This window comes from Zootoca vivipara, chromosome 8 (assembly GCF_965207765.1).
Source record: "Zootoca vivipara chromosome 8, rZooViv2.hap1.1, whole genome shotgun sequence".
Taxonomy (NCBI): Eukaryota; Metazoa; Chordata; class Lepidosauria; order Squamata; family Lacertidae; genus Zootoca; species Zootoca vivipara.
Genome location: NC_142591.1, coordinates 26,874,669 through 26,901,819, shown reverse-complemented (window position 1 = coordinate 26,901,819; position 27,151 = coordinate 26,874,669). Strand labels below are relative to the sequence as shown.

At 39.9% G+C, this 27,151-nt stretch overlaps 1 protein-coding gene across 12 annotated transcripts in view; it reads right to left on the bottom strand.

The window, feature by feature from the left end:
* Nucleotides 1-27,151, bottom strand: part of HIVEP1 (HIVEP zinc finger 1) — a 91,221-nt gene that overhangs the window by 31,398 nt on the left and 32,672 nt on the right. For 7 of the 12 annotated variants that reach the window (XM_035124484.3, XM_035124479.3, XM_035124487.3 and 4 more), the window contains one exon: nt 1,851-1,904. The exons of 4 other annotated variants lie outside the window; for them this stretch is intronic. In XM_035124484.3, the coding sequence (XP_034980375.2) occupies nt 1,851-1,904 (54 nt within the window). Of the gene's footprint in view, nt 1-1,850; nt 1,905-23,327; nt 24,107-27,151 lie in introns of those variants that run through there. One more of the 12 variants, XM_060277971.2, reaches the window with a different exon arrangement.

Sequence of the window (27,151 nt, the reverse complement as noted above, 5' to 3'; positions counted from 1 at the left end):
AAATACCCTTTAAAGTATTAACAAAATAAAAAAATCCTTCCAGTAGTACCTTAGAGACCAACTAAGTTTGTCATAGGTATGAGCTTTCGTGTGCATGCACACTTCTTCAGATACCTCTTCAGATACTTTAGATACTTCTTCAGATTTCATGCATGCACACGAAAGCTCATACCTATGACAAACTTAGTTGGTCTCTAAGGTGCTACTGGAAGGATTTTTTTATTTTGTTTTGACTGCATCAGACAAAACACGGCTACCTACCTGTAACTTTAAAGTATTAGTTATCTTTACTGGGCCATCACTGTTAATGTGGCACTAAATAAAGGTATTGCTGTATGTAGAGGTAGCTAAGGCTTATGTAAGTTGTGCCCTAGTACTAAAAGTGCAAAATAATATAAGTTATTCTAGGCGATTGATTTTTATTGAGTACTAACAAAATGCTGTAAGTTATATGTATTTGGAGGCGAGGCTTGCATATTGCTGGCAAATCACATTGAACTTTCTTATGCAACCCCTTTCAATGAGAGCCAGGCAATCCAGTGTCAGATACAGAGGGCAGGGTTTGGTTTTAAACCTGGTAATAATTTACAACGTAAAAGACCATAAACTAAGGGCTGATTTCACTTTTTGTGCTCTGGGACATATAACCAAGTATTCAATATATGCTGGCCCTTACAAGATGTTTGGAATCAGGGGAGAATGTGTGTCTTAAATTTAAAAGCCCTGAAGCTGTAGATTGAGCCCTTTCTGGCAGCTGCTCCAAAAGGGTTTATTTGGGTGTATGTGTGTTTTTAAAGAGACATACACAATGCAACACTAATACCCTTACGCAGAGACCTCAGCATGGAGGCCTTAGTTTCCTTCCCTTTCAGAGCTCTGCGAAAAATTCCCTGTGATGATCATTTACCAGTAACAGGTTTTTAGGAAACTTGAATGAAAATGGTCAAAATTTAAATTCCAAATCAACGCCCAGGTTTTCAAGACTGGTGGATGCTGATGATGGAAATACAAAATAATGATTAAGGAACATGGTAGTAACAACATCAACATATTCAAAGCAGCTAAAAGTATTCCAAGCCAGTTCAAAATGACGCACATATGGAGAGAACTTTAATAATTAAGAAACTAAGCTCACTGGAAGGACAGATTGTGAAGCTGAGGTTCCAATACTTTGGCCACCTCATGAGAAGAGAAGACTCCCTGGAAAAGACCCTGATGTTGGGAAAGATTGAGGGCACTAGGAGAAGGGGACGACAGAGGATGAGATGGTTGGACAGTGCTCTTGAAGCTACGAACATGAGTTTGACCAAACTGCGGGAGGCAGTGCAAGACAGGAGTGCCTGGCGTGCTCTGGTCCATGGGGTCACGAAGAGTCGGACACGACTAAACGACTAAACAACAACAACAAGTTCTTTCAGTCCATTTAGCAAGAATACTTTGAGGATAAGGTAATAAGATTGCACCATCAACAGCTGCTTAAAATTTAGGGAAGAGAAAACTATCACAGTTACCGGTAGTTTATTAGTCATTATAGCTCAGTGAAATCCCCATCTTCTTAGACATTCTGCTCCTGAACAATTTATGGTGGACAAGAACAAGGGAGGCATCTGATTGGCTACTGTGGGGAACAGGAGGTCGGAATGGGCTAGTCATCATGGTGCCCTCCAGGTGTTGTTGGACTCAGCCGCAGCCAACATGTCCAATGATCAGGAATGGCTGGCCACTGTATCTGCAATGTGAGCTGATGGTGGTCTTTCATTATTAGTATTATTTGCATATAATTATTTATCATTATTATTATGGAATTGCTGGAGAAAGGCTGCAGGAAGAGAAACAGTGGTGTGTTTTACCTTTCTGTGAGTCTTCCGTTTCATTAAGTTCTTTTTGTGCTTCTTCAATTTTGTCTAATGAAAACAAAAAATCAAAAAAGAGGGGAAAACATACTTTGATCACAAATGGTTTTAATTTCTTCCCCTCACTTTGTTGAAAAAGCACTTGTAAAGAAACCCAAAAAAACCCACCACTCTTTTTAACATTATTGAACAGTTTACCCATCCTCATATACAATGCAAACACTGTTCATTGGAGGTGTGAGGAAGGCAACCAAAATGATTTTGGCAAAATGATGGATGAACTGAAGCAACTCCCCAATGAGGAAAGTTTACAAGGCTTGGGGCTTTTTAGCTTATTATTTTTTATCATTTATTTTTATTACATTTCTATCTTGATCTCCCCCCCCCCCCAAGGAGTCTGGAGAGACAAAAGCATGGACAAAATGGTAAGTGGGGAGGGTATTGTGGGAAAAGTAGATAAGTACATAAAAGTGAAGGCCCATTAACAAACCAGAAAAAATAGTTTGCCATCTATCCACCCCAAATTTTCTGGATTATTTTCCAGGCCTTCACATCTCTAGACAGGGATATGCTTTTTCATCTCTCATAGTGCACAGTACTTCTTCACACAACACATAGTCAAACTATGGGATTTCCTCCCACAAGATGTTGTGATGTGTACCAACTTGGAAGGCTTTAAAAGGGAATTAAGATGAGCTCATGGTGGATAAAGCTATTAATGGCTACTAGTCATGATGACTATATGTTACTTCCAGTGTCCGAAGCAGTATGCATCTGAATTCCAGTTGCTGTGAAACATGAGGAAGAGAGGGTTATTGTGCAAACAACCTGCCTATGGGCTTCCTGTGAGAATAGAATCCTGGACTAGATAGGCCTTTGATCTTATCTAGCAATGCTCTTACGTTCTTAGGGAAAACCATCTTACTCCAAAAGCTTAGGCCATGCAGCCCATTTAAAACTACATTAATATTAATGTCAATTAGCGCAGCCCATTAGTGGCTTTGCTTCTGGCTACAAGTGTATGTCTGAAGAAATGGGGCTTAATGATGTATCCATGAAAATACTCAGGCTGTAATAAAAATCCAGGAGGCAGGAGTTTCATGTTAAGGAATAATCACAAAGACTGATGCTATTCAAACACATAATGTGGGTGGGATTATGCGGTGCTTTCAGAGGATGTAAAAGATCAGAATGTGACAAAGGAAAATAGGTGGTTACAAATATATGTAAGATTCAAGTGGTCTGGGATTTCAATCACTGATACTTAAACTACTGGAGTAAAATCTTCAAAGTCTTAGTCCTGAAAATAAGAGGTGTCAGAAGTTAAGGGCCCTTACATCTGGATTCTACAGGAAAATGTTACCAGATGTCAAAATTGCAAGTAAGATATAAATGGGGGGGGAGGAGAAAAACTTTAAAAGTTCTCCTCTGCACATCTTTGAAAATCTAAATGAACATAAGGTTTAAATAAATGCCTCTTTTTCTGAACAAAACAGTGGGAAACTCCTCAAAAAAGTCCCTGTAAATTTACTGGGTAAAGATCAGTAAATGTTAGTACCGTATACTTATAACGTCTCAATCACAATTGTTCTGGTACTGGCCGGAGTAACCTCAATATATTAACATACTGATCTGAACATTCACGCTGGCACAGCATCCCACTTCAGGTTATGGTACCAGCATTGTTGTAAGCATGTCCTCATTGTAAACACTTTCTGGCGTGATCCAGAACCTCATTTAATAAAAGTAATATTCTCACCCATCTGTGTTCACTGAATATTAACTGTCTCCTTCCTGGTTCTGATTATGGCAGAGAACAGATATGATGAAGAGTGGGTTAGAAATATTAGTATCATAGAATCGTAGAATGGAAGGGGCTCCAAGGGTCATCTAGTCCAATCCCCTGAAATGCAGGAATCTCAACCAAAGTGATGGCCAGGACCGTCTTAAGCATATGCGGCGCTGGGGTGCAAAGATCCGCCCGGTGCCCCTAGGGAATAGTTGTTTAGAACAGTTGTGGGACACAGGGAATCACAGCGCCAACCAACGGGGGTGCCCCATGCACAGGGCCGTATGAAGGTGGGTGCAGGTTCCATGTTGAGGGGCAAAATATCGGGTGGTACAGTCACCATGCTGTCTGCCCGCTGCCTTCCCCCCCCCCAGCTGCATGGCGGCTAACTGTTTTGGCTGTGTGTGCAGCACCCAGAACACCATGTAATGTTGTGGGTGCTGTGTGACACATCCTGTTGCGTGTGCCGAGCTGAGGGTTCCTTTGCTGGCTTTTCTGCTGTCGGCGGACACTCCCAGCACCGCCCAACGTGGGCTGCCAGCGCAGAACGACGGGGAATGCAAGCGGCGGCAGATCCCGTCCGGAGATGTTTCCTCTGCTGCCGCTTGCATTCGCCATCGTTCTGTACTGGCACCCCACGTTGGGCGGCGCTGGTGATGGCCTCCCAACCTCTGCTTAAAATCTCCAGGGAAGGAGAGTTCACAACCTCCTGAGGGTGTCCATTCCACTGTAAATAATAATAATTAGAGAGAGAGAGAGCGCACTACCATTATTTGTTGTGTATGTTTTCCAAGTGCTTCTGTCCCCAAAGGGCTCCCTTTCTCAGTGACTTTTCGGCACTCCTTGCGAAAATGTTTAGCTTTGAAGTGCCCTCTTGCCTATTACAATAAAGTGACAGAAGCTTTGTTTTGATCCAAGCCAAGGAGTATCTAAATAGTTCAGTGAACACTTCTGGAGAAACTTTATTATTTCTTATTATTTGATTTTCTAGTTGCCTTGCAGTCCCTGTTCTAACTCATCCCCATGACAACCACAGAGACAGGTTGCTATCCTTTTCATATCACCTTACAGAGACCAAAGAAGACTCGTTCAAGGTCATCCATGAAATCCCTGTCTGAGCTGGGATTTGATTCAAGACCAGGGACCAATGTTCTTTCCACATTTGCTGTATATGTGAGTGTTATAATCTCATTTCCAGAGTATGTTCACATTTATAATTTTTATTGATTGATTGATTGATTGATTGATTACGGTTCTTGACCAGCACACATAAATATGCAATACATAAAACAATAAAAGAAAAACAGTAATAATCTAAAAATAGGCAATAAATATAAGTTTTTAACAATTGTTTAAAAGAAAACTGATTAAAAGGAGTGTTACTACTTAGGGAGGTAGACTACAGCAATTAATAACACTGGGTCCTCTTTAGCTAGTCCTGAAGATGTTCTGAAGATATTTGGGCACTGCTAATTAATTAGACCGAATTTTTATGACTCTAGCACAGAATTTGGCTACCTTCGAGTTAGCGTCGGAAAGAAGCCACTCTATATAGAAATTATCCGAGCGTCCAGGTAGCTCTGCCAGTATAGTGTGGATAAGCTCGCCTCGCACCTCCTCGTAGAAGCAGCATCGCAAAAGTATATGGCCGATAGATTCCATTTCTCCTGATCCGCACAGGCAGCATCTCTCACATAAAGGGATCCATTTGTACTTCCCTTGGAGAACTGCTGAAGGCATTATGCGGTTACGGACCAAAGTGAATATGAGAGGGTATTTCCAGGTGGAATAAATATCTGGCTGGGCGGGCCAAGTATCTCCTTTCCTCCTCAATTAGAAAGTGAGGTACTTTACTCAAATCCTTCGGTCTTTCTATATCTATAATCCTCTGTTTAATAAGGGTCTTTGCTGTATTAAGATCACGTGACATAAGGCTGGATGGATTGAGGCCTATACTCAGCATCTTATTCACTATGGTCTTGGTCCAGAGGGATTCATAGTTATCTTTCACTAGCAACAGAAGTAGGCCCTGAGGGTTCATGTTAAGTTTCAGCCATAGATTACAAGCCTGCATTCACACTCTGGCCTCCACGCAGGTCAGGCCTGTTTCTAATCGTATGGCAGCGTTTGACACACACGGGGGCATTTGTAAAGCCGCTCTAAGGAATTTGGACTGTACTCTTTCGGCTGTCGTCAGATTAGGTGGCGGGATGTTAAGGTTGGCCCCAAAGAGCAGCTGAGCCATCACCTTAGCCTCATACAGTTTTAAAGCCGCAGGAATATACTGTTCCCCCCTTTGTTCTAAGAAAGCTTAGAATGGCTGTAGAGGATTTGTGGGCTGCTGTTACTGACTGTATTAAGTGGGCTTTCTTTAGCCCTTTATCATGAAAGACGACGCCTAGATATTTTAGGCAGTGGATCTGTTCAATTTTCTGGCCGCTTATGCTCCATGTATACAGTGGAACCTCGGTTTATGAACACCTCGGTTTATGAATTTTCGGTTTATGAACACCGCAGACCCATCCGGAACGGATTAATTCACTTTCCATTACTTTTAATGGGAAAGTTCGCTTCAGTTTATGAACGCTTCAGTTTATGAACAGACTTCCGGAACCAATTACACCCATGTTTCAGTTTATGAACGCTTCAGTTTAAGTACTCCGCGGACCCGTCTGGAACGGATTAATCCACTTTCCATTACTTTCAATGGGAAAGTTCGCTTCAGTTTATGAACGGTTACTCTGCGGACCGTCTGGAACGGATTAATCCACTTTCCATTACTTTCAATGGGAAAGTTCGCTTCAGTTTATGAACGCTTCAGTTTATGAACAGACTTCCGGAACCAATTGTGTTCATAAACCGAGGTACCACTGTAGTTCTTAGGACGTTTGGCGAAAGACATTGTTTTTGTCTTTTGATAATTAATAGTGAGATGGGCTTCTGTACAGTATTCCGCAAATGATTGTAGTGCCCTCCGTAGCCCAATTGGGGTATAATTTTCATTATTTTAAATTGTGGTAGAGGGGGAAAGACTGTTGAAGATTTGGATTTAATAATTAAAAAGTTTTATGAACAGTGAAAACAGACACACTACCTGTAGAGAAGATTATAGTCTGGGATAATCAAATCCAGCAAAAGGAAACCATACCTCAAATACTGATGTCCACTGTGTTTCAATATTACTGTGGGTGTGTAGGGCAGATACAATGTGACAGCATTACATATCTGTTCAAAACTCATTATACATCACCAATGATTTCTGATGGCAGTTGAGAGCACAACCCATTCCAAAGTGTTGTCACTCAAAAACAACTGGGGTGGGGGGAGCCGTTGTATTGTGATACCCGAAGAGAGCTAATTTTACCGTTATTAAGGAAATTACCTAGCCGCTCAGAGGAAACTTATGCTAAATACCTTCTTGCCAATAAAGATCAGGATATCATCAGGCCTGTTGCGAAATTCTGTTTTATAGCACCAAGGACAAGACAGGCTGTGGTGACAGTGATGGCCAGCGAACGAGTACTGATTTTAATCTCTGGCATGCAGATTTTAACTGAAGGAGGTTTATTTTTAAAGTAAATAAGTTTATAGGGAAATTTTAATTACATCCCCTTCTTCATGTGGTTGTGGCATAAGTTGTTGTTGTTGTTGTTGTTGTTGTTGTTGTTAACTTTGCTGTCTGTCTGGTCTTTGACCGCAATAAAGATTGATTGATCAGGGGTAGGGGATCTTTTCTATTCTGAGGGTCACTGTCCCTTCTGTGAAACCTTTCGGGGGCCACATGCTGGTGGGCAGGCATGAACAGCAGAACAACAAATGTAATTTTTATATCTGTACAACAAGCTAGTTTCTACATTCTCTCTCTCTCTCTTTCCTCCATTCAAATAATAAATACCGTAAGCATTATCAGAGTTCATTCTAGCCAGGTCGTGGGTTACTTCACTTGGGTTGTGAAGGAAGGCCAATGCAGGGTGTGGCCAGGGGAGAGCTCTTTTACTGTTCTTTTGAATAATGTCCAACACTTTGGTACCCTTTACCTGTATGTGTTCTAGGAAAAGTATATCAACAGCAGAGCGATAATTTCACTTCACAAGTCTTAATAATGATGCTGCTGTGCTGGTGTAGCCTTTGTAAATGTCATTTTATCTCAGCATCATTTTGTCAACTTGTGCTGAGGTTTTTACGTTGTATGTCATCTGTATTTCTCGCAGACGGTCTGCTGCCTAGTCCGTGATTTGCCATATTATGCTTGTGAGTTCAATTTATTTATCTCAGCTGAAAGCATTTAAAATCAACAGGAGCACATCAGCACAGCTTTCCAGTTTGCTGACATCAGTTTCTGACTGAACCTCTAAAATGTCAGCACTGTTGAAATTACTTCGGAGTAGTCGTTTAGAGGATTGCACCTTCCTTTTTATCCATGTAATCTCTAGACCAGGCACCCCCAAACTGTGGCCCTCCAGATGTTTTGGCCTACAACTCTCATGATCCCTAGCTAACAGGACCAGTGGTCGGGGAAGATGGGAATTGTAGTCCAAAACATCTGGAGGGCCGAAGTTTGGGGGTGCCTGCACTAGACCTAACACACACCATGACACTAGTGCTCACAATTTGAGTTTCTAAGTTTTTTGAGAACGAACTTTGGCAACCTGGCACCTTCCACATCCTTTGGACTACAATCTCCAACAGCCCTAGCCAGCATGGGTTGGTGAAGGCTGTCCTTGTGTTTCCAGCAGATAGAACAAATTACACTAGCAGTAAATAGAAACGGTAAATGAGCAAAACACATACAGTACTTCCAACTTCCAGTGCCCATATCGCCTATGCCGAATTTTAAGGATGACAATTAGCAACAAAAGGTAAAAGATGTATTGGGAACTGCACTTTCAAACTAGCAGACTAATGAGCAAAATAATTAGTCTGGAAATGCTAATTTGTACTGCTAGACAAACATTTGTTATAGTTAAGAAGAGAAGCCAAGGGAAAATGTATCCCTCCTATGTTCCGTATTTCTGCTTGTGACCTTGAATAAACTCTATACAAGAAAACATGTGGACTGCCCACATACAGCTAATTTGCAGCTGATAAGCAAGCATAATCATTCAGAGAGAATTTGAGAAAAGTGGACTCAAAAACTTGACTTATCTCTGAATCTGAAATGTGAAATGTTTTGATAACATTTTTGTTGAAACAATGACAGATGAAACTACAATTTCTGGGAAAGCTAAACAGCAACATTTAACAAGTATCTAGTCTCATATGTACAAGTTATTTAAAGCAACAAAAACAACCCCTAAATAGACCATTGGACATAGACCAGTGACGATGATACCAATGTAACTATGTTGTCAAAAGAACTGGTCTTATATGTGATCATGGCAACAAGAACAGTAATTGCAACTCAAGGGAAAACAGCTCAAAATCTTACACTGGACACTTGGTACCACTTACTCTGGAATAAATCTATAGCAGAGAAAACCATGCATAATCTGAAATTTTGGAAAGGACTAGAAGCTCCAGACACTTTTTATGTGATTTGGCATTCCTTTATGACATCACACCTGGCAAATCTGGAACTAGACTTGATGATCTGATAAAACTGATAATCTTTACATGCACTTCATATGCAACTACTCACTCTATGTGCCTATTTCTTAGTTTTGTTTCTAATCTTTTAATTTTTGTCTGCTGTTATAATGAAAAAGTTAACGAAAAAGAAAAAGAAGATAAATCACTGCTCATTCTCATTGGTTTAGAAATGGAAACTGCAGCATCTTCCTGAAAGACACTGTGTCTGTGTTAATTGTTTTTTAAAATCTGACAAGCAGCCATTGGGTAGCAACATGGTAGCAAAGAAGGTGAAAGGTCACTAGTTGAATCAATAGATTAAGACATCCGTTTACAGCACACAAGTAGCATTACGTAACGGCTTTACTTCTCATTACTGTGAGCAACTCTTATATGTTTCCCAGAATAGGATCTGTTACTATATTCAATTCAGTAAGATATTATCTATAGCAACAAATGTTTTTTATTGATAATTTATTTTAATATTATTTCGATAATATAAACTACTCACAAAACTTCAAGGGGAGGGGGGAATTACACATGATAATGTATCAATCTATCTCCTAAATGACAAGTGTTTGAGAATAATGACATCTGGATGATTCCCAGGCTATAATCATGATTCCACTTGAGCTCATAGAAGTTCTATCGTTGATTACTGTAGCAATAGGAGTGATTCTTTGGTGTTTAAGAATGCACAACCAGGATGTACATCTGTGCGGGTTCCTTCCTGTGCTTACATTTGCTAACTTATTTTTAATTATATAATAAATCCTATTTGTGAAACGACAGGAATGAATTTCCTGGTGACATTACAGTCACCAAAGCCAGGTAAGCTACCTGCAAAATGTGTAAACCAGCAAAGTAAAAATAAGCAATGTGACTTTTTTATAAAGAGCAGAAGGTATCAAAATGCACCTACAAAGGTCAGGCAGGCATCTGCACAATTTATGATGGAAAAATTCCTACATGTGTATATTAATGATTTTGTTAAGTATACAACGTCTGTTACTAAGATGGTCTCATGTCTCTGTGGTACTCAAGAGCTTGTATTCCATTAGCAAGAAGGCTGTCATGATTTGTGGATTCAAAAGCCTTCTCTATCCTATTGATAGCAGGTTTATCAGGCCCCGCATGGATTGGTAAACTCATCTTCTAATTTTTGAGGGTTCTAATTTCTGCCTTATGTCAAAGGTTCTTCTGAGAAGAGGAATAGCAGTCTACCACCTAGGTCTTAAGTATCAACTTTTGGCACCTTAATTCTTGAAGATGTTGTCCTAAGGGAGAAAATGATGTTGTTTTTAAGAACTGCATATGAAGGCTTAATTACGGTACGTTTTTGATGGTGGAGAAAATAAATTAGTACCTGTATAGTTCCATGGGAAACTGTGTTACAGTTGACCATGATCACAATATTATTACATTTTTTGCCCATCTTTCCTCCAGGGAGCTCAAGGTGGCTTACATGATTCTCCCCCTCCCCATGTTATCCTCACAACAACCCTGTGAGACAGATTAAGCTGAGAGACAGACTGTGAATGGCCCCAAATCACAGCTGAGTGGGGGGGGGTTGAATCCTGGACTAAACCACCACACTAAACTAGATTTGAAATATTTCATATGTAATTTTACATTTAAAAAAATAGTCCCCGTTGCTACTGGGTTGGCCTTTCAGATGGAGTTCATTTTCAAATACTAGCATGCCACATAAATGTGATATTCATCCATGCAGCTTCCCTTTTTCCTATAGAGAATACAACTTTGCTTTCTAATCTGAATATATATTATGCAACTTTGCTTTCTAATCTGAATATATATTATGCAACCTACTTGATAACAATCAAGTGCACATCACAGATGTATCTTACAATCCTACTAACACACATTAAAGTTACCTTGAAAACTGGCCCTCAGTTCAGTTTTATTAGCATTCAAGAACATACACCAAGCAGTCTCCAACCTTTCACATATGAAAACAGGGGAACTCCTGTATTCAAATGAATGGGGCTAGAGTCTATCAGCCCAGTTTAGGCCAATAGTAGGCTGAACACAACAGCAGGCCAAAGAAAATCCAGGCTTAAACATGCCAAAATCATAAAGTGGGAATTAAAAGCACAGACAAGCAGGTGGTTCATTTTATTAACAAAATTTGTCTCAGTAGAAACATATGTTTGGGCACCATAAGAAATATAAATATATCTCACAAATGCTTTACAGAGTTAGTTACTTTGTGATGCCTGCTTCCTGGGCTTTAGCTACAATGTGTGTTTATTAGTATAAAAAAATGATTTAAAAATCAACAGGCACTTGGCTCGCTATAGCATCAACCGGTGAGAAGGGTGGAGAACCACCCTGCCAAAATTCAGCAGAAAGGAGGGCTGAGGAGAACTGCATGTTGAAGGTGCATCACAAAGAGTCCACCTAGATCAAGTGGGAAAAGAAGGCCTAATTCTATTAATCTCATTATGGAATTTCTTAGGAAAAAAGCTTATTTCTAAGAGGAAAGTATCAGATTCACTATGATCAAAGTGGCTACCTGGCAAAGCTAAATAGTCCAGATCAAGAACCTGCCAGCTATTCTGTACCAAGGGCACTGACTATTTTGGAGCCTTTTCAGAGGAATGTTTTACTACTTCAGTGTTCTTTTTTCACCAAGGGTAAAATTGTAAATATTTGTGTAAGCTTCCCAGAGCCCTTCAGAATAGCCCCATCAATTAGTCTAAACAAGCATTTGTGTGCACATAAAGGAAGCAAAGGTTTCCATTAATGACATTTACATCTATATCTTCCATCTCAAAAGGTTCCAAATGGATATATACAGGAAAGAGTGAAAAAAAATGGTGCATCAGGCCAATATCTGTAATTTTACTGTTGTTGTTCAGTTATTGACCACCTTAAGTACAGTTTCTGTAGAAAGGCAAAGTATAAATTGTAACAAATTAAGTTAAGAAGGAGGAGAATTACACTGAGTACATTTCCCTATCCTGCTTACTATAAGCATACATAGAAAATGTTACACTGCATTTGGTCCACCCCAGATAGGTCACTCTGGTGCTGCAAACGCAGCAAAAACCACATGGGAGGCAGCAGTTATGAGTTACCAGTCTCTGCTGCCATAGCAGGCACTGTGATTCTTCAGTGGTTTGACTTCACCCCCGGAAGTATGGTTGTCTCTCAAGACAGATGTCAACAAAAATTTGATGCTATTCTTGGTAATCCAGCAAGGTGTCAGTGGTCTGGTTTGTACATAAACCATTGGTTAATAACATTGGTATGAACCTTGCCCAGCAAATTAACTATGATTTATTAGCTATGGTTAAGGCTTGCTTGTTAATCAAGGTTTGCTGGTTGATAAAATTTAGTTACAGTTAACCGTAGCTTAGCATTTTGAGAACCCGGACATCCTCCTTACTTATGGGAGCTGTCACCACTCAAAAACTACAAAAGCTGTGATGGAAGAGAGAGAGAGAGAAAATATTATTTATTGAATTTATATACCATCCTAAACCAGGTGGTCTCAGGGCGGTTCACAGAACAAATTCAAACCACTCTCAAGGCTTGACTGCTCTTGCTGCTGTTCTTAATTATTATGTGATATACAACCTCAGGTTTAACTCTGGTTAATATTAACTATGGTTAACGTTTACCATGGTGTTGTTATGTGTGAACCAGGCCTGTATCTGCTAGTCACCCAACCCTCATTACTAACAGACCATAGGGAGGGGATTTCTGGCTTAGCATTACAGTCATGTGGCTACCCCCTGGCCACAATGATAATGATATTTGCTTTAGTCAAATATGCAGGGGTTTCACATCACTGGCCACTACCTCTATTTACAGATGCTTGGTAATTGCAATCTAAACGGAGTATTTAGAATTGCACTTTTAGTGATTTGTCACAGGTTGAGGGGAAACAGATGGGATCAAACAGATGGTGCTTCAAGAATATCTTGAAACTCTCATACCGTCAAGACGCATAGGTTCTCTATTTTCAGCAAGTGCTCCCCCATTCAAGGGACTACATAACCATAGTAACAAGCCTGCTGACTAGGTACCACCCAAAACCTGTCTATACAAGAGTCCACAGAAAAAACCTTATCCCTCTATTCTTCATAATTACTTAAAACCTTGCACTATGAGCCTTTCCTTTTCTCCCCATTCATTCTAACCGGCAAATACAAATTCAAACATATTCAAGAAAGGTCCAAATGTTTGCAGAAAGAACATAAATTGTTAAGCACAAATTGTAAGGTGTTTTTTTTGGGGGGGGGGGAAACAACCCTATGGCGATCATCTATTTGTCAAGACTTATGCATTTGGTGCATTAGATTTATGCCTTTTGCTTATTCTGTTTTGTATTTGAATGTCTAGAGCACACGAAGCCAACACAGGGTCCTCTAGATATGCAACTAACCATGCTAGCTGGGCCAGAGGAGAGTTGGGAGTCCAATAATATCTGGAGGGCAACACGTTGTCTACTCCAAGCATAGGGATTCTTCATGCTTGTTTTAATTCTGTTTCTCCAAACAGGATTTCCTACACCATTGTGATAATATTTATATTTAAAAAATCAGAAGATTAGCTCCCCCCTCCCCCCATTCATACATAACACACTGACAAAATATGCTCTCTGATACCTGAACAGGAGATGGTTCACATTAACCAGAATAACGTAACTTGGATCTAAATCCAAGTGTAGTGTAGTTATTATAAATTAAGACTTCTCCCATGCCTATTGAAGCATTTGAAAAAATTGTAAACTGCATGTATAGTGTGCATGTTTTACTTAAAAGCTAGGATTTAAAGGCTGTATTTGTGTATAATACAGGAATTAAAGATGGTATCCAAAACAGACCTGACTCTGGAAACAAAGAAACCTGTACCACCTTAGATTTACCACTAGGAGTCAGCTTTGCACAGGTCAGAATGAGCACCAGGCTCTAATGTACCTAATATATGAAAAATAGTGAATAAGCTAATAGTACTGAGCATTTAATTAGAAACTTTTTACACACAATTCTGTTGTCTTCCTAGCACTGTAAAGAGATTATCAGTCTACACTCGACTGAGCTCTTTGCCAAAAACACTCTTAAATTCCTCATCTAGTAGAATTCATATGCCAATTCAGAAGCAGATCATGTCCACAACTTAGCTTAAATCTGCTTGAGACAGAATGCACAAATTTTGCTTTGAGACTAAGTAACTTGCCCAGTTACCAAACTGTGGGAGGCAGTGGAAGACAGGCGTGCCTGGCGTGTTCTGGTCCATGGGATCATGAAGAGTCGGACACGACTAAACAACAACAACTTGCCCAGTCTGGTACAGGAATAGTCCTGGGGCCAAACTGGTCATTTCAGTTGCAGAAAATTCTCTTTGCAGGGAAGAATTGGGGTGCTTAATTCTCCTGAAACTTCCCCCCGTTTCTACTTATTCCTGGCATTAGTGCTACAGATTGGTGCTGACCTCACAAACATAGGTACAGAACTTGGGGTTGGGGGCAGCATCTGGGAGAAAAAAATGTGGCAGGAATAAAAAAAATCCAGCCTTTCTCATTAGCTCAGGCTTCCTCAACCTCGGCCCTCCAGGTGTTTTTGGCCTACAACTCCCATGATCCCTAGCTAGCAGGACCAGTGGTCAGGGATGATGGGAAATGTAGTCTCAAAACATCTGGAGGGCTGAGGTTGAGGAAGCCTGAGCTAATGATTACATGCCCAAACAGTGTAATATGTAGTTTGATCTTTGTTACGAATACTGCTGCAGTTCTAATAAATAATATTTATTTATTTATTTATTTATTTATTTATACTCTGCCCATCTAGCTGGGTTTCCCCAGCCACCCTGGACAGCTCTCAACGGAATTAAAAAGCTATAAAATATCAAACATTAAAAACTTCCCCAAACAGGGCTGCCTTCAGATGTCTTCTAAAAGTCATAGTTGTTTATTTCATTGAAATCTGATGGGAGAGCATTCCACAGGGCAGGCACCACTACCGAGAAGGCCCTCTGCCTGGTTCCCTGTAACCTCACTTCTCGCAGTGAGGGAACCGCCAGAAGTGCCTTGGAGCTGGACCTCAGTGTCCAGGCTGAAAGATGGGGGTGGAAACGCTCCTTCAGGCTGTTTAGGGCTTTAAAGGTCAGTACCAACACTTTGAGTTGTGCTCGGAAACGTACTGGGAGCCAAGTCCTTGATGGCTATGTTTGACATGATGGCCAGTAAGCTGAACAAAACATTGGACCTATACTAAAACCCCAATACTCTACAAAGGAGAGGTTATTCCTAGGAAGAACACTCTTGTTCCAAAACCTATTTCCATATGAGTTTCGCTAAAGCAATAAGTTACTTAGCAGCAGCTGTTACATGAGCACACCATGAATGTATGTGTACTAGCTCTAGCAGAATCATGGATGCAAGTACATTATCCCTCAACTGAATGCATCTCTAGCCCTAACTGCCACCATAAGCATTACCACAGCCTCTGCATCTCCTCCATCCATGGCTTCAAGGTTTCTCCTCTCCAGGGGCCGATGAGCTCTGGCATCATGAACAGATATCAGAACTCCAAACATGTGCACACATAGGTAAAGGGACCCCTGACCATTAGGTCCAGTCGTGACCAACTCTAGGGTTGCGGTGCTCATCTCGCGTTATTGGCTGAGGGAGCCGGCGTACAGCTTCCAGGTCATGTGGCGAGCATGACAAAGCCGCTTCTGGCGAACCAGAGCAGCGCACGGAAACACTGTTTACCTTCCCGCTGTAGCGGTCCCTATTTATCTACTTGCACTTTGACGTGCTTTCGAACTGCTAGGTTGGCAGGAGCTGGGACCGAGCAACACATACAGAAGCATATATTTATAAATGGAAAAATAATTATTTTAAAAAACTTTGACACAGGTGGCTGAGCCACCAAGTTTCTGAAGCTGCTCTAACCCTGATCACAGCGAGCCTGAGGGAAAAAAGTAATGTAAACATTTTCTAAAAAAAGAAATGCCAGCAGTGTTGTGCTTCTTTACACCCAAAAATAAACATGTGGAATATTGTCTATTAAGTCTTATGAACACCTTGGGATAATGCATGTGACATCATCACTGATGTTGTCTGACATGCTTTAAAAAATTCTAATTAAAAATTGTCAAGCCTGCTAGAGTTGTTTCTTAGAACGGGTGATTTTATATACATGTACAGGCAAAAGTGGGACTCAAAAGCATGAAAGGCAAGTAGTATAGTCCATGACAACGCAAGATAAGCCTAAAATTGTCACAGGTTCTTCTTTGCTTTTTTTTTGTTCTTGTTGCTATTTTGCCATTTCTCTCTCAATTTCCCATGTTTTTTCTGTATGTACATACAAAATGATAACACTTCCATGCATCTGATGGGAGTGCACAAAGTGTATGAAGAAGGGGATTCTAGTGCACAAAAGCTTTTGCCACAATCTATTCGTGTTCAACGCGCCACAAGCCTTTGTTGTTTTAATATGTCATAGAGAATGCCATGCTAGAAATCTCCCTAAGATGCCTAGTGTGTGTAGGGAGCCTTTTCAAATGGGAAATTGCTCAAGCATTCCAAAGTGGTAGTGGTTCTCCAAAGGGCTGTACCATGCAATTTCCCCCCTCAAAAGTACAGATTGTTTTTTACCTTTTTCAGCCGGTCCAATGTACCTCAGACCATGTGGTGGACCGGACTATATGGGGGGGGGAACAAATTCCTATGCCACACAAATAACCCAGAGATGCATTTTAAATAAAAGGACACATTCTACTCATGTAAAAACACGCTGATTCCCAGACCATCCATGGGACTGAGAAGGCGATTGGGCCGCATCCAGCCCACGGCCTTAGGTTGCATACCCCTGGGTAACATTCTGCTGCAGTTGCCACTGAATTACCTGTGCTTCTAGAAGACTAAGATGTAGTCACTCCCTAGGAACTCCCTTTGGTTCCTATGCCTTTTTAAATGTGTTTGTGGGAAGGGATAGGGGAGTTATTTGTGTGTGTGTGTGTGTGTGTGTGTGTGTGTGTGTGTGTGTGTTTTTATTATGCATTTTGTATTTTTATGTTGTGAACTGTCCTGATATCCACAAATGAAGGGCGGCATATAAATTTAATAAACAAATAAAACATAATTAAACATCACAAGTTGGTGCTTTACAGCCTGCACAAAGGCAATCTTTAAGCCACTCTTTAGACACAGACAAAATATTGGAAAGAAGGCAGATGGACAAGGTACTTGTCCTTTTGGAAGTTTATTGTTTATTTTATTTATGAATCGCTCCCCACGAGGCATCCCAAAGCAGTGTCAGAAACTCAGATATATAAGCTAGGCTCCAAATGGCTAATTAAACCATGGTAACAATTGCCAAAATGGAATGTCTAGTTGCCATTTGGGGGCCAGTTGGCTCAAAAGTCGTATTTTTCAATACAACTGAAAATTGTTCTGATTGTGGAGACAAAATATCACAGATAGGATTCTAAATGATGTGTTGTTAGTGTGTGAAAACAGGAAAGAGTCAAGGATCCCCAGGCATGCACTTCCAGATGGTGGAAATATCAGGTTACTCATATAAAAACAATTAAAACATTTGCATTTATAAAAAAGATTTTAAAACAACAACGGCACATACTTAAAATCAATTCAAATCCCAGTTGGGATAAGGATTTTAAGAAGCTTGTTGAATGAAGAATATCTTTAGCAGGTGCTGAAAAGGCAATAAAAATGGATGTGTAATATGCATTACTGGGGAGTTCCAAAGGATAGCTGCTGCCACATTAAGGGCCTGATTCAGACATCATGCGGAATAGACCTCCTGAATAGGATGGTATATGCAGAATGCCCTCTCTTGCACAAGGCAGCAATCAGTTGTTTGTGTAAGGGATAAGGTGATCTTTTAGGCAAGACGTTAGTGACAGGAATATCATTCATCCACTAGTGGAAAGGCTCTCCTGAGAAAACATGCATTTTGATGTTTATATCCTACCTTTCTATTAAAAAAATTAAAATCAAGGCACCTATCAAACATAAAACTAAAATTAAAAACATTCCTAACAAACGAAACTGGAATTATTGGATAATATAAGTTAGAGGCCACCTTAGGGCTTACCCTATGGTTGCAATGGAGGCAAAGTAATCCTCCTTTCTCTGTTACCATTGTGCCTGCACAATTAACAAGCAGAGCTATTAGTTGTCCTGTGGACTTTGATAATATGATTGACTAGGAGCTCTTCTTCAGGAAGACATCTTCAAAATTAGGGTTGCATCCTAATCTCCTGAAAAGGTTCTTTCTCCCTGTAACTGATGAAAATGTAGGTACAGAATGACCAAATTTAACATTCATGGTTACAAAAGGAGTTAAAAGTAATTGGTAGTCCGGTATATGAAATGTGACAACAGAGTGGAAAACAGCTGGCTATGAGAGTAGATTGAAGGTGCCAATAACTTTCAACTCTTGATGGGCATTTTTATGCTCTGGCCAAAACCTGAATGGAAGACCTCAAGGAAATGCAATTTTCTATTTTATTTCCAGATTACCAAGTAGAAATCTTTCTAATGCAACTTATAAGTGTTACCATTGAAATTTAAGCTTTAGATGAACAAAACAAATGGCAACAGAATAAAAATATGAAGGGCAACAAAGCCCAAACTGATTGCTAAGCTGGACAGAACAGGATGCCTGCCTTTATTTAATAGTTTATGCTAAGTGGGTTGTTGTTGTTTTTACTGTCACTTCATTAGCAGTGTATCTATATAACCAGCAGTGTTAATTTGCATAAGCAATATATATTTCGTATTAGACTTTTTGTATATGTTCACAGCTAAAGCCAAACCAAGGCCAGAGAAGATGCCAACTTTATCTTTAACAGTACATATTGGGCTTAAAAAAACCAGTTTATTACAACATATGTCTAAGCCTTTTCATTCCTTTTACATCATACAAATTTTCTCACTCTTCTCCTCCAACTCATTCACCAGGCACACCCAGCATGAACTAAAACAGACTGTATACGCAATAAATATATGATGAAATATTATTTTCAACATGGTTCATCAGATCCTAGTTTTAAAATATTCCAATCATGTTAATCAATTAAGGACCCCTAAGCATCAAGGTGTCTTCACAGCTGTTAAGGCAGAATTTCATAGAGAATGTGCATGGAATTCCCTTCAGACAAGTCTGCAGGCTGGCAAAGGATGGAGAGAATAATCTCTCCCACCTTTACTAGCCCGTGGCTTCTCTCCTGGCCTTGGAGGAAGGGAAATAGAACGTCATTGGATTGGCCAAAGAGCAATGGATTGATCTGCAACTCAGTTGTCAGTTCACTGAACTTTTATGCATATAAATCAAGTGGGCTACTGAGAAGGCAAAGAGTGCTCCATGATTCCTCCACCACCCTGTTGCATTTCTAGTCCAGCCAGTGCCTGCTTTTTACTCATAAGAAGGGCCCACGTTTTGATTAAAAAGCAAGCAAGTAAAAAGTGTGCAGCAAGTCATTTGCGGGGGGCTAACTAGCAAGTTCCACAGATTTTTGGCTTCATCTTCTGAAGTCTACTCTTATGTTCTCTAACTCACAATTGTTTGAATGCACAAACATTAAACCAACCTACCTTTCTCCAGTCCATTGACCAGGAAACTTCTAAATTGATTAGTTCAATAAATTTGTATTTGTGAGATCATTCATACAGTATGCAACTAAATCAAAAACAGGAAATGGGTAGCACGTTGTGACAATAGGGGCTTAATATTAGGTAAAATAGGGACAAGGAGAAGAGGGTTTCTTTTATAAGGTCTTAAGGGTTGATATACTTGAAAAATTGTTCTGTTTCAGGGAAAAAATATGGTGCTACAACTAACAGCATAATTTTACATGTGTGCTTGGAAATAATCCCCATCGGATTTTGTGGGTTATACTGCATACAAAGATGCCTGCAAGATGAAGAATAACTAACACAGAGAGACACTGAAGTACTGATAATCTGAAACATTAATAAATGTGAACCAAGCTTCACAAAAGGATAAGATACACTGGTCACAATGTTCATCTGGTTACATAACTTTATCGAACACATAGCAGATGAGACATGAAATTCCCAGAAGACCCCGTTTATTAAGCTGATCACTCATTATATATTTGACTTTATAAAAATTAGGTCAATGGCCTCCCCAAATGATGATGTAATCTAGAGAAACACCTTGACCAATTACCCTTATGTGGGAGGAGATGGACAGATGACAGGGAAAGTATGCAGTTCTTATCAATTCTGACCTAGCTGTGCTGTAATTAGACTAGGACATGAAGCATTTTCTTAATTGTTCAATCAGTACCACTCACTCATCATTCTAATGAGTGTTTTTCCTGTTCCAGGAAACAGTAGTCGTACATTTTCCATATACTTTTTGCTTCTCCTATTGGTCAGAGTATGCTATATGTAATGACTCTTCCCCACCCCTTTTCTTTTGACCAACATAATTCTGGGTCATGAATAAACAGTTGGCATGGATAGAAATGTCAATCTTTATGAGAGATAATTTGGGCAGCAGTCAGTTGTGGTGATGCTATTTTAATTTAGGGATGCTAACCATGAGAAATTTGCACATTTCTCTTCTATGTGAAAGGCTAAATAAAAAGGACACCAAGTCCCTGTGCCCCACAAGTACCTTGCAAATCAGTAATAAGATCTCCAACAAACTTGTAATTTCACATTCCCCTGTATGAATTCCAACTCTAGCAAAAGAGTCAGATTTTTAACAACTAAAAATATGTACACTTTCTTTACAGAATAAGAATATTTTTGCTCACATTTATGCTTTTAATTCACAAATTCTATCAACACTTTTTCTGAAGAGGCACTTCAGAATTTGAAACTTTCGGGAGTATGTTCAGGGGGGTGCAAGAACTGGATTTCTAGCTTCTTAAAATGGCCTAGAGAATGGCAAGTGCATTGACCCAGGATGACAATATTTGTATGGTACACTAACCAGGCACTTTTTGTTTCTAAACTATAGCAAATAAATTCCCTGCAATTATTTGTTTTTCATTAGGTCATCATGTAGTCTAGGTACAATCTGTTGTTGTTTTTTTAATTAAGATGAAGTTCTAATACGTTCTGCTAGAATGCCAGAATTCACAATTTACTATTTGCTATTCAATCTCAATTAGATCTGCAGAACTACCTCTTCAAATATAATATATAACATGGACAAGGACCTTCGACAAATCCATTAAGCTTCAGAGGAACTTTGGAACTAAATCAGGAGATGTGTCATGCATTGCTTCCTTTCCACAGGAAGTATTTACTGAAATCCTACACTGTCAAAGGTCACTGTCAAACAAACAATTCATTTTTTGCTTTCAGCTGTATAGGGCTACTGCAGCCAAAAATAATTTTAAGGTCAAGTAACACAATCTTGATTTTGATCCATTTGCCAAATAACTCTCATAACCCTAGCTAATATTCAGTCAAAAATACTTAACAAGAGATGTATCCCAAGAAAAGCTAATATCATAGAACTGTGTGTCCTTAACAAGCGTTGTAGTAGAGTATCCTGGCTTTGGAAAATGTTATATTTAAAACTGAATCTTCCAAAGGTAACAATATAATACAGACAAATGAGTTATAAAAAAGGAGCTAGTCGATAAAATAAAGCAGTGCTATGTTTCATAGAACTACACAATATCCCCCATCACATCACTGAAGCAGAACAGTTGGATATTAACCTTTAAATAGCTGGAAAGAATCACACCACCAAGCACCAACCCCCACAGTATTTAAAATGGTAATATTCCTAATACTAGTTTTATACTTGAACAAGTATCTGCAGAAATGATAAATCTGATTGTTACTTAGGTAACTTGTTGAATGACAAGTAAAAGCATACATTCTGCTTTTAAACAATTATCTATTAATAATCTCAGTCTCTTTACTATATCATCCCACCATAACCAAACTGTTCCTTCACTTCTCTTCCACACTACTTAGACCATGAAATATTGCATAACACTACTGCAATAAATCAAAGAGTTTCTGAGCCACCTTCTTGCTAAGATTCATGCACCTTTGTCAACATTTATTTCATCCTTTTAGAAGTATTGTCTATTAAGATCTTCAATATGGCTGGAGTGGCAGGGCAAAAAGTAAAGCAACTTTGGGACATTTATTTATTTATTATTGTGATTTATTGTTATAGATTTTTATTCAACTTCTTTCTAGCTATAAATACCACCTATTTTACCGAGAGAATTTCAGAAGTCTACACTTGTTACTCTCCCTTTATATATATTACATATACACACTGCACAAATTCAAATATCACTTTTCACATGGAGCACTGGAAGGTTCCGTCAACAAGCAGCATGACACTATTCCACACAACAATTTTAGTACAATGAAGTCCTACTAGTGACTGTTAATATATAGACAGTGGATTAATCACCATGCATTTCACAAAGTTACACCTGCACTGTCTACAATATTTCTCAATATTTGTAGTAAGGAAAGCAAAAGCTTTCTAAATCCAGGATGAAATGCTAATATGCTTAACCTGCAGTTTCAATCACACTGGGAAAAGATCGGGCAATTAATTGTCACCAACAGGAACAACAAGGTTATAACTAATGTACAGTAAAATGCTATGTGCTCTCAAGTTTATTGCCCACCATTCCATACCTTTTTTCATCTGATTGCCACCATTCCATACCATTTTTCATCTGATTGCCATAGGATTAATTTAGTGTTTTGCATTCACTTATATAGCAAATCAAAGTGGTATGAATTTGCCGTATGCTTATGTTATACCCAGGAATGCCCAAGCCACAAGATATGAAGAACTGATTCTGATTAACATCAAAACAATTTAAAAACATTCCTAACTAATTTTAGATACACAAGGCCAGTGTTCTGTTGTTGTTTCTACTGTTACTATTTCAAGAGATAGCTACTGGAGAAAAAGGTTACAGGGAAATAATTCCCCCAGACCCATAATAATTTTGAAGGCAAGAATTTACTCATGACTGGAGAACTCAGAGCTTTAAAAAGATCTGATTAGCAACAGCTATTCTTATTCTAACGCCCAGCCAGAGCCCAAGTATATGACTGAAGAATTCAAAAAATGACCAGAAAAACTTACCAAAGCAGACAAAGCCTTCCTCTGTTCCTGCTTCCATTCATGCTACAAATCCCTCAATGACTAGCTCTTGGGCTGGCACAACATTTGCTGCACTGAGATAGTATTTACTAACAGCCTCCACATAAATAGAGATTTATTTCGGGTTACATGCACTTATAAAACTTTCACTATAGGCAATTACCAAATGTAACCTCTTACGAGATTGAAAACAATTGAACTACCATCGTAAAATCTGCAGATTTTAAAGTTTGACCATGTGACAGCCAAATCTATAACAAGTACAAGATAGAGGCAACATAGGTGTGTTCTCCTTTTCCTTATACCCACCACAATATTGCAAACTTCTCCATTTTACCCAAGGAATGCAACATTGTTTAAGAGACACCCACCAACACAACAATTCATAATCCTCTCCCTTTTGAAACCAACTCATATGCACGGCTTTATTCCTTTCCCCATTTTCTATTACAATAGAGCATTTGATAGTCACATTACCCAACAGCTGACAGGTCATTCCCCATTATCAGTGCCATAATACACCTGAATTGCCCTGCCACTTCTCATGCTATATTCGGAGAGCAATTCTAAGACGTAATCTCTCACAGGCTTAGGGATCCTAGGAATCCTCCCCCGCTATCTCTCCATGGCAACAGTAGCTACAGTAGAGACGGTCCACCTCTTACGCAAGCGAAAGGAATATGAAACACTGCCAAGAGGCCACAAATGCCAGCAGTCAAAACATTACCCTCACCCCTCCCTATTTAATTGTTGCCTTAAAGAAACAGCAATCTATTTCTTTTCACAACAAATCTGCATTTGAGCAGATGGAAGAAAGCATACCAAAAGATACTTGCAAATTAGGGCTGCAAGCACTTTCAAAGTAAATAAACCACATAAAGGGGAAGAACACTTGGGTACCAGGCGCTTCAAATCAAATATATTGTACCCTTTATGTGTGATTATAATATTAATACAATCTACTATAGTGTGTTAAAAGATTTCAAAGCACAAAACCAGAAACTGTATTTATATTTTAATTTGACAGAACAACACCTACTGAATTATTATTTCACTCCAGATGTTGTTGGTCTCTAGCTCCCATCAGCCCCAGTCAGTGTGTCCACTGGTCAGGGAGTGGTAGAGAACATCTGGAGAGCAACAGATTTGGAAAGGCTGAACTTGCAGACATCAGATGTTCTCACAAGAATTTGCCTAAAATAGAATGTGGAGCGAGAGGGAAGTCCCAATTCACATTGTAATCTACCTACAAAAGATAGCCCATTCATTCTCACCTGATGAAAATAAACTGCTCTCATCTGGCCACTCATTATCTGACCATACTTTTCCCTATTAGTCATGAGCATTCCGTTTGTTTACCACTTTAATTTTTGTGAGGGTGGAGTTGAAGCAAGGCAGTGAAGCAGAAAGGAACAAAACTGGAAAAAGAGAAGACAAAGTTGTCCAGTGTACAAGATAGAATAGAAATAGAAATACTTTATTGTCACTGTACCACTTGTTTACAGTGAGATTAAACGAGCCCCCTCCCCCCACAATCTCTCAGTCCTTGGTTGGGTAGGATGGGAAGATCCTATATTCCCATACTTAAGTTGAAATTCTGGGAGTAAGCCCTATTGACTTACTTCAATAGGGCTGTGGTGCTAACCCGGGCATCCCCAAACTTCGGCCCTCCAGATGTTTTGGACTACAATCTCCATCATCCCTGACCACTGGTCCTGTTAGCTAGGGATCATGGAAGTTGTAGGCCAAAACATCCGGAGGGCCGCAGTTTGGGGGGATCATCTAGTCCACGGGTCCCCAGACTTACCCGGCTTTGGGCCGGTGCCCGCCGCGCCGATTGCGCAGCGGGCCGGAGGGCGGGGGAGTGCGCGCCCGTGCGCATGCGCACACACACACTTACTGGCGCAGTGGCGCGCTTCCAGGTCAGAAAAATCGCCGAAAATCGTTTGTGCACATGCGTATGGGCCTCCCCCCGACCCAGAAGTGCACCGAAAATGACCTCTTCTGGGTCGGGAGAGGCCCATACGCATGCGCACAAACAAATTTCGGCACTTTTTTCCGATCTGGAAGTGCGCTGCCGCGCTGTGCACCGCAAGAGCGGGCGCCGGCAGCGGGCGGCAGGGGTCGTCGCGGGCCGGATTGGGAGGCCAATTGGGCCGCATCTGGCCCGCGGGCCGTAGTTTGGGGACCCCTGATCTAGTCCAATCCCCTGTAATGCAGGAATATGCAACTGTCCCATATGGGGATCAAACTTGCAACCTTGGCATTAACAGCACCATGTTCTAACCAACTGAGCTATCCAAGCCAGGATATATTGCATTTTAGGGATTTGCCTTGAAACAGAAGCCCCCAAAAAACAAAAACTTGTTAATAAAGAATACTCAGTTTGTTATTTTTTTTAATAAAAAAAACTAACCACAACCTGGTACAAAAGACAAAGTCATACCCAGCAACATCATTTCAATCTACCGTAATATAGACACACTTAGCACTACCAGCAGCAGTTGAAGCTTTAAGATACTGTTCGCTGCTATGAAAGATTTCATGCCTGCTATGAAAGATTTCATGCCTGCAGTGCCTAACAGTCTATGATTCACAATGACATTAACGTTAGGGCTCCCTCAGACTCTCCTCTGAATTAGTTGCTGTCATCATCAGGCATTCCAGAAATCAATGGCTTTATCAATGGCAAAGTAGCACTGCAGCCGGTGTCCAAGGCAATTCTTTCCCTCCAACATAATGATAGGCTTTTCTAAAGTTCAAAAGTAAAAAACCGGTCTAGTCAGTTAAGATCTCTACTACACCAACAGTACATAGCAGTGGGGTGGATGAGGGGTCTTTTGAGGGGGTGTGTGAACCTTATCCCCATCATCCTAGCTCCCACTGGTGTATCACTCACCCTCTTTAAAAATCAGATCCCACCCTCTACCCACTTCTCTGCCTTACATATAAAAAGGGCAGACTAGTGAACAACCAACCATGTCCACCCCAAAGTCAAATGGAATTTCAGACCCAGCTAAAAGACATTTAAATTATTCAGACACAAAATACTTAAAAGTGTTTTAAAATTCTGGTCCACCGGCTATTAAACATCCCCAAACAGAAATACAGTATACAGAAAGAAAGAATTTGGATTCTTACATTTGTTTTCCATAGTATGATTCCAAGAACAATAATCCAAAGCTGCATGCTTAACACACTAAGCAAGTCTCTTTAAAGAATATATTACATATTTTAAATATTTCATTCTGCATTGGCCATCTTTCCTTCAATCAATATACAGAACTTCTCAAATATTTTAATTGCACCAAGCCTAGCCAATTCTTGGAACTTTTGATTTGCAAGCAGCATATTTTCTTCTAAGTGTAACTTTCTACTTGAAAAAAGAACTGTTCCATGCAATAAATCTTAAAACTGACACAGAACGGAACACAACAGCACTGAGCGAAAGATTTTCCACAAGCTATGCAAATGCTTGCTTCTCAAGGCATAGGGCCGGAGACTGTTTTGCAAATTTGGTGACAAAACAAGTTATTGCTTTGCAATGCCAACAGTACTAAGAAATACATTGTAGGTGTGATTGTCTACAATTTTGCCTTTGAGAAGAGGCAAGTTACTGCTTCTAGTGTTCCCTCAGTCTTTAAGTTTGTTTATATTTCCAGTGTAGTCCACATAGTTGAACAAGTTCCCCATTACTCTTCTACATCTGGGCTGCCCGAGTGTCAGGTGCTACAAGAGAACATAGTCATGCTACTAAAAACAGCTTTCAGTTTTCACCATCAGATGTATATGTCTGTGTGACATTA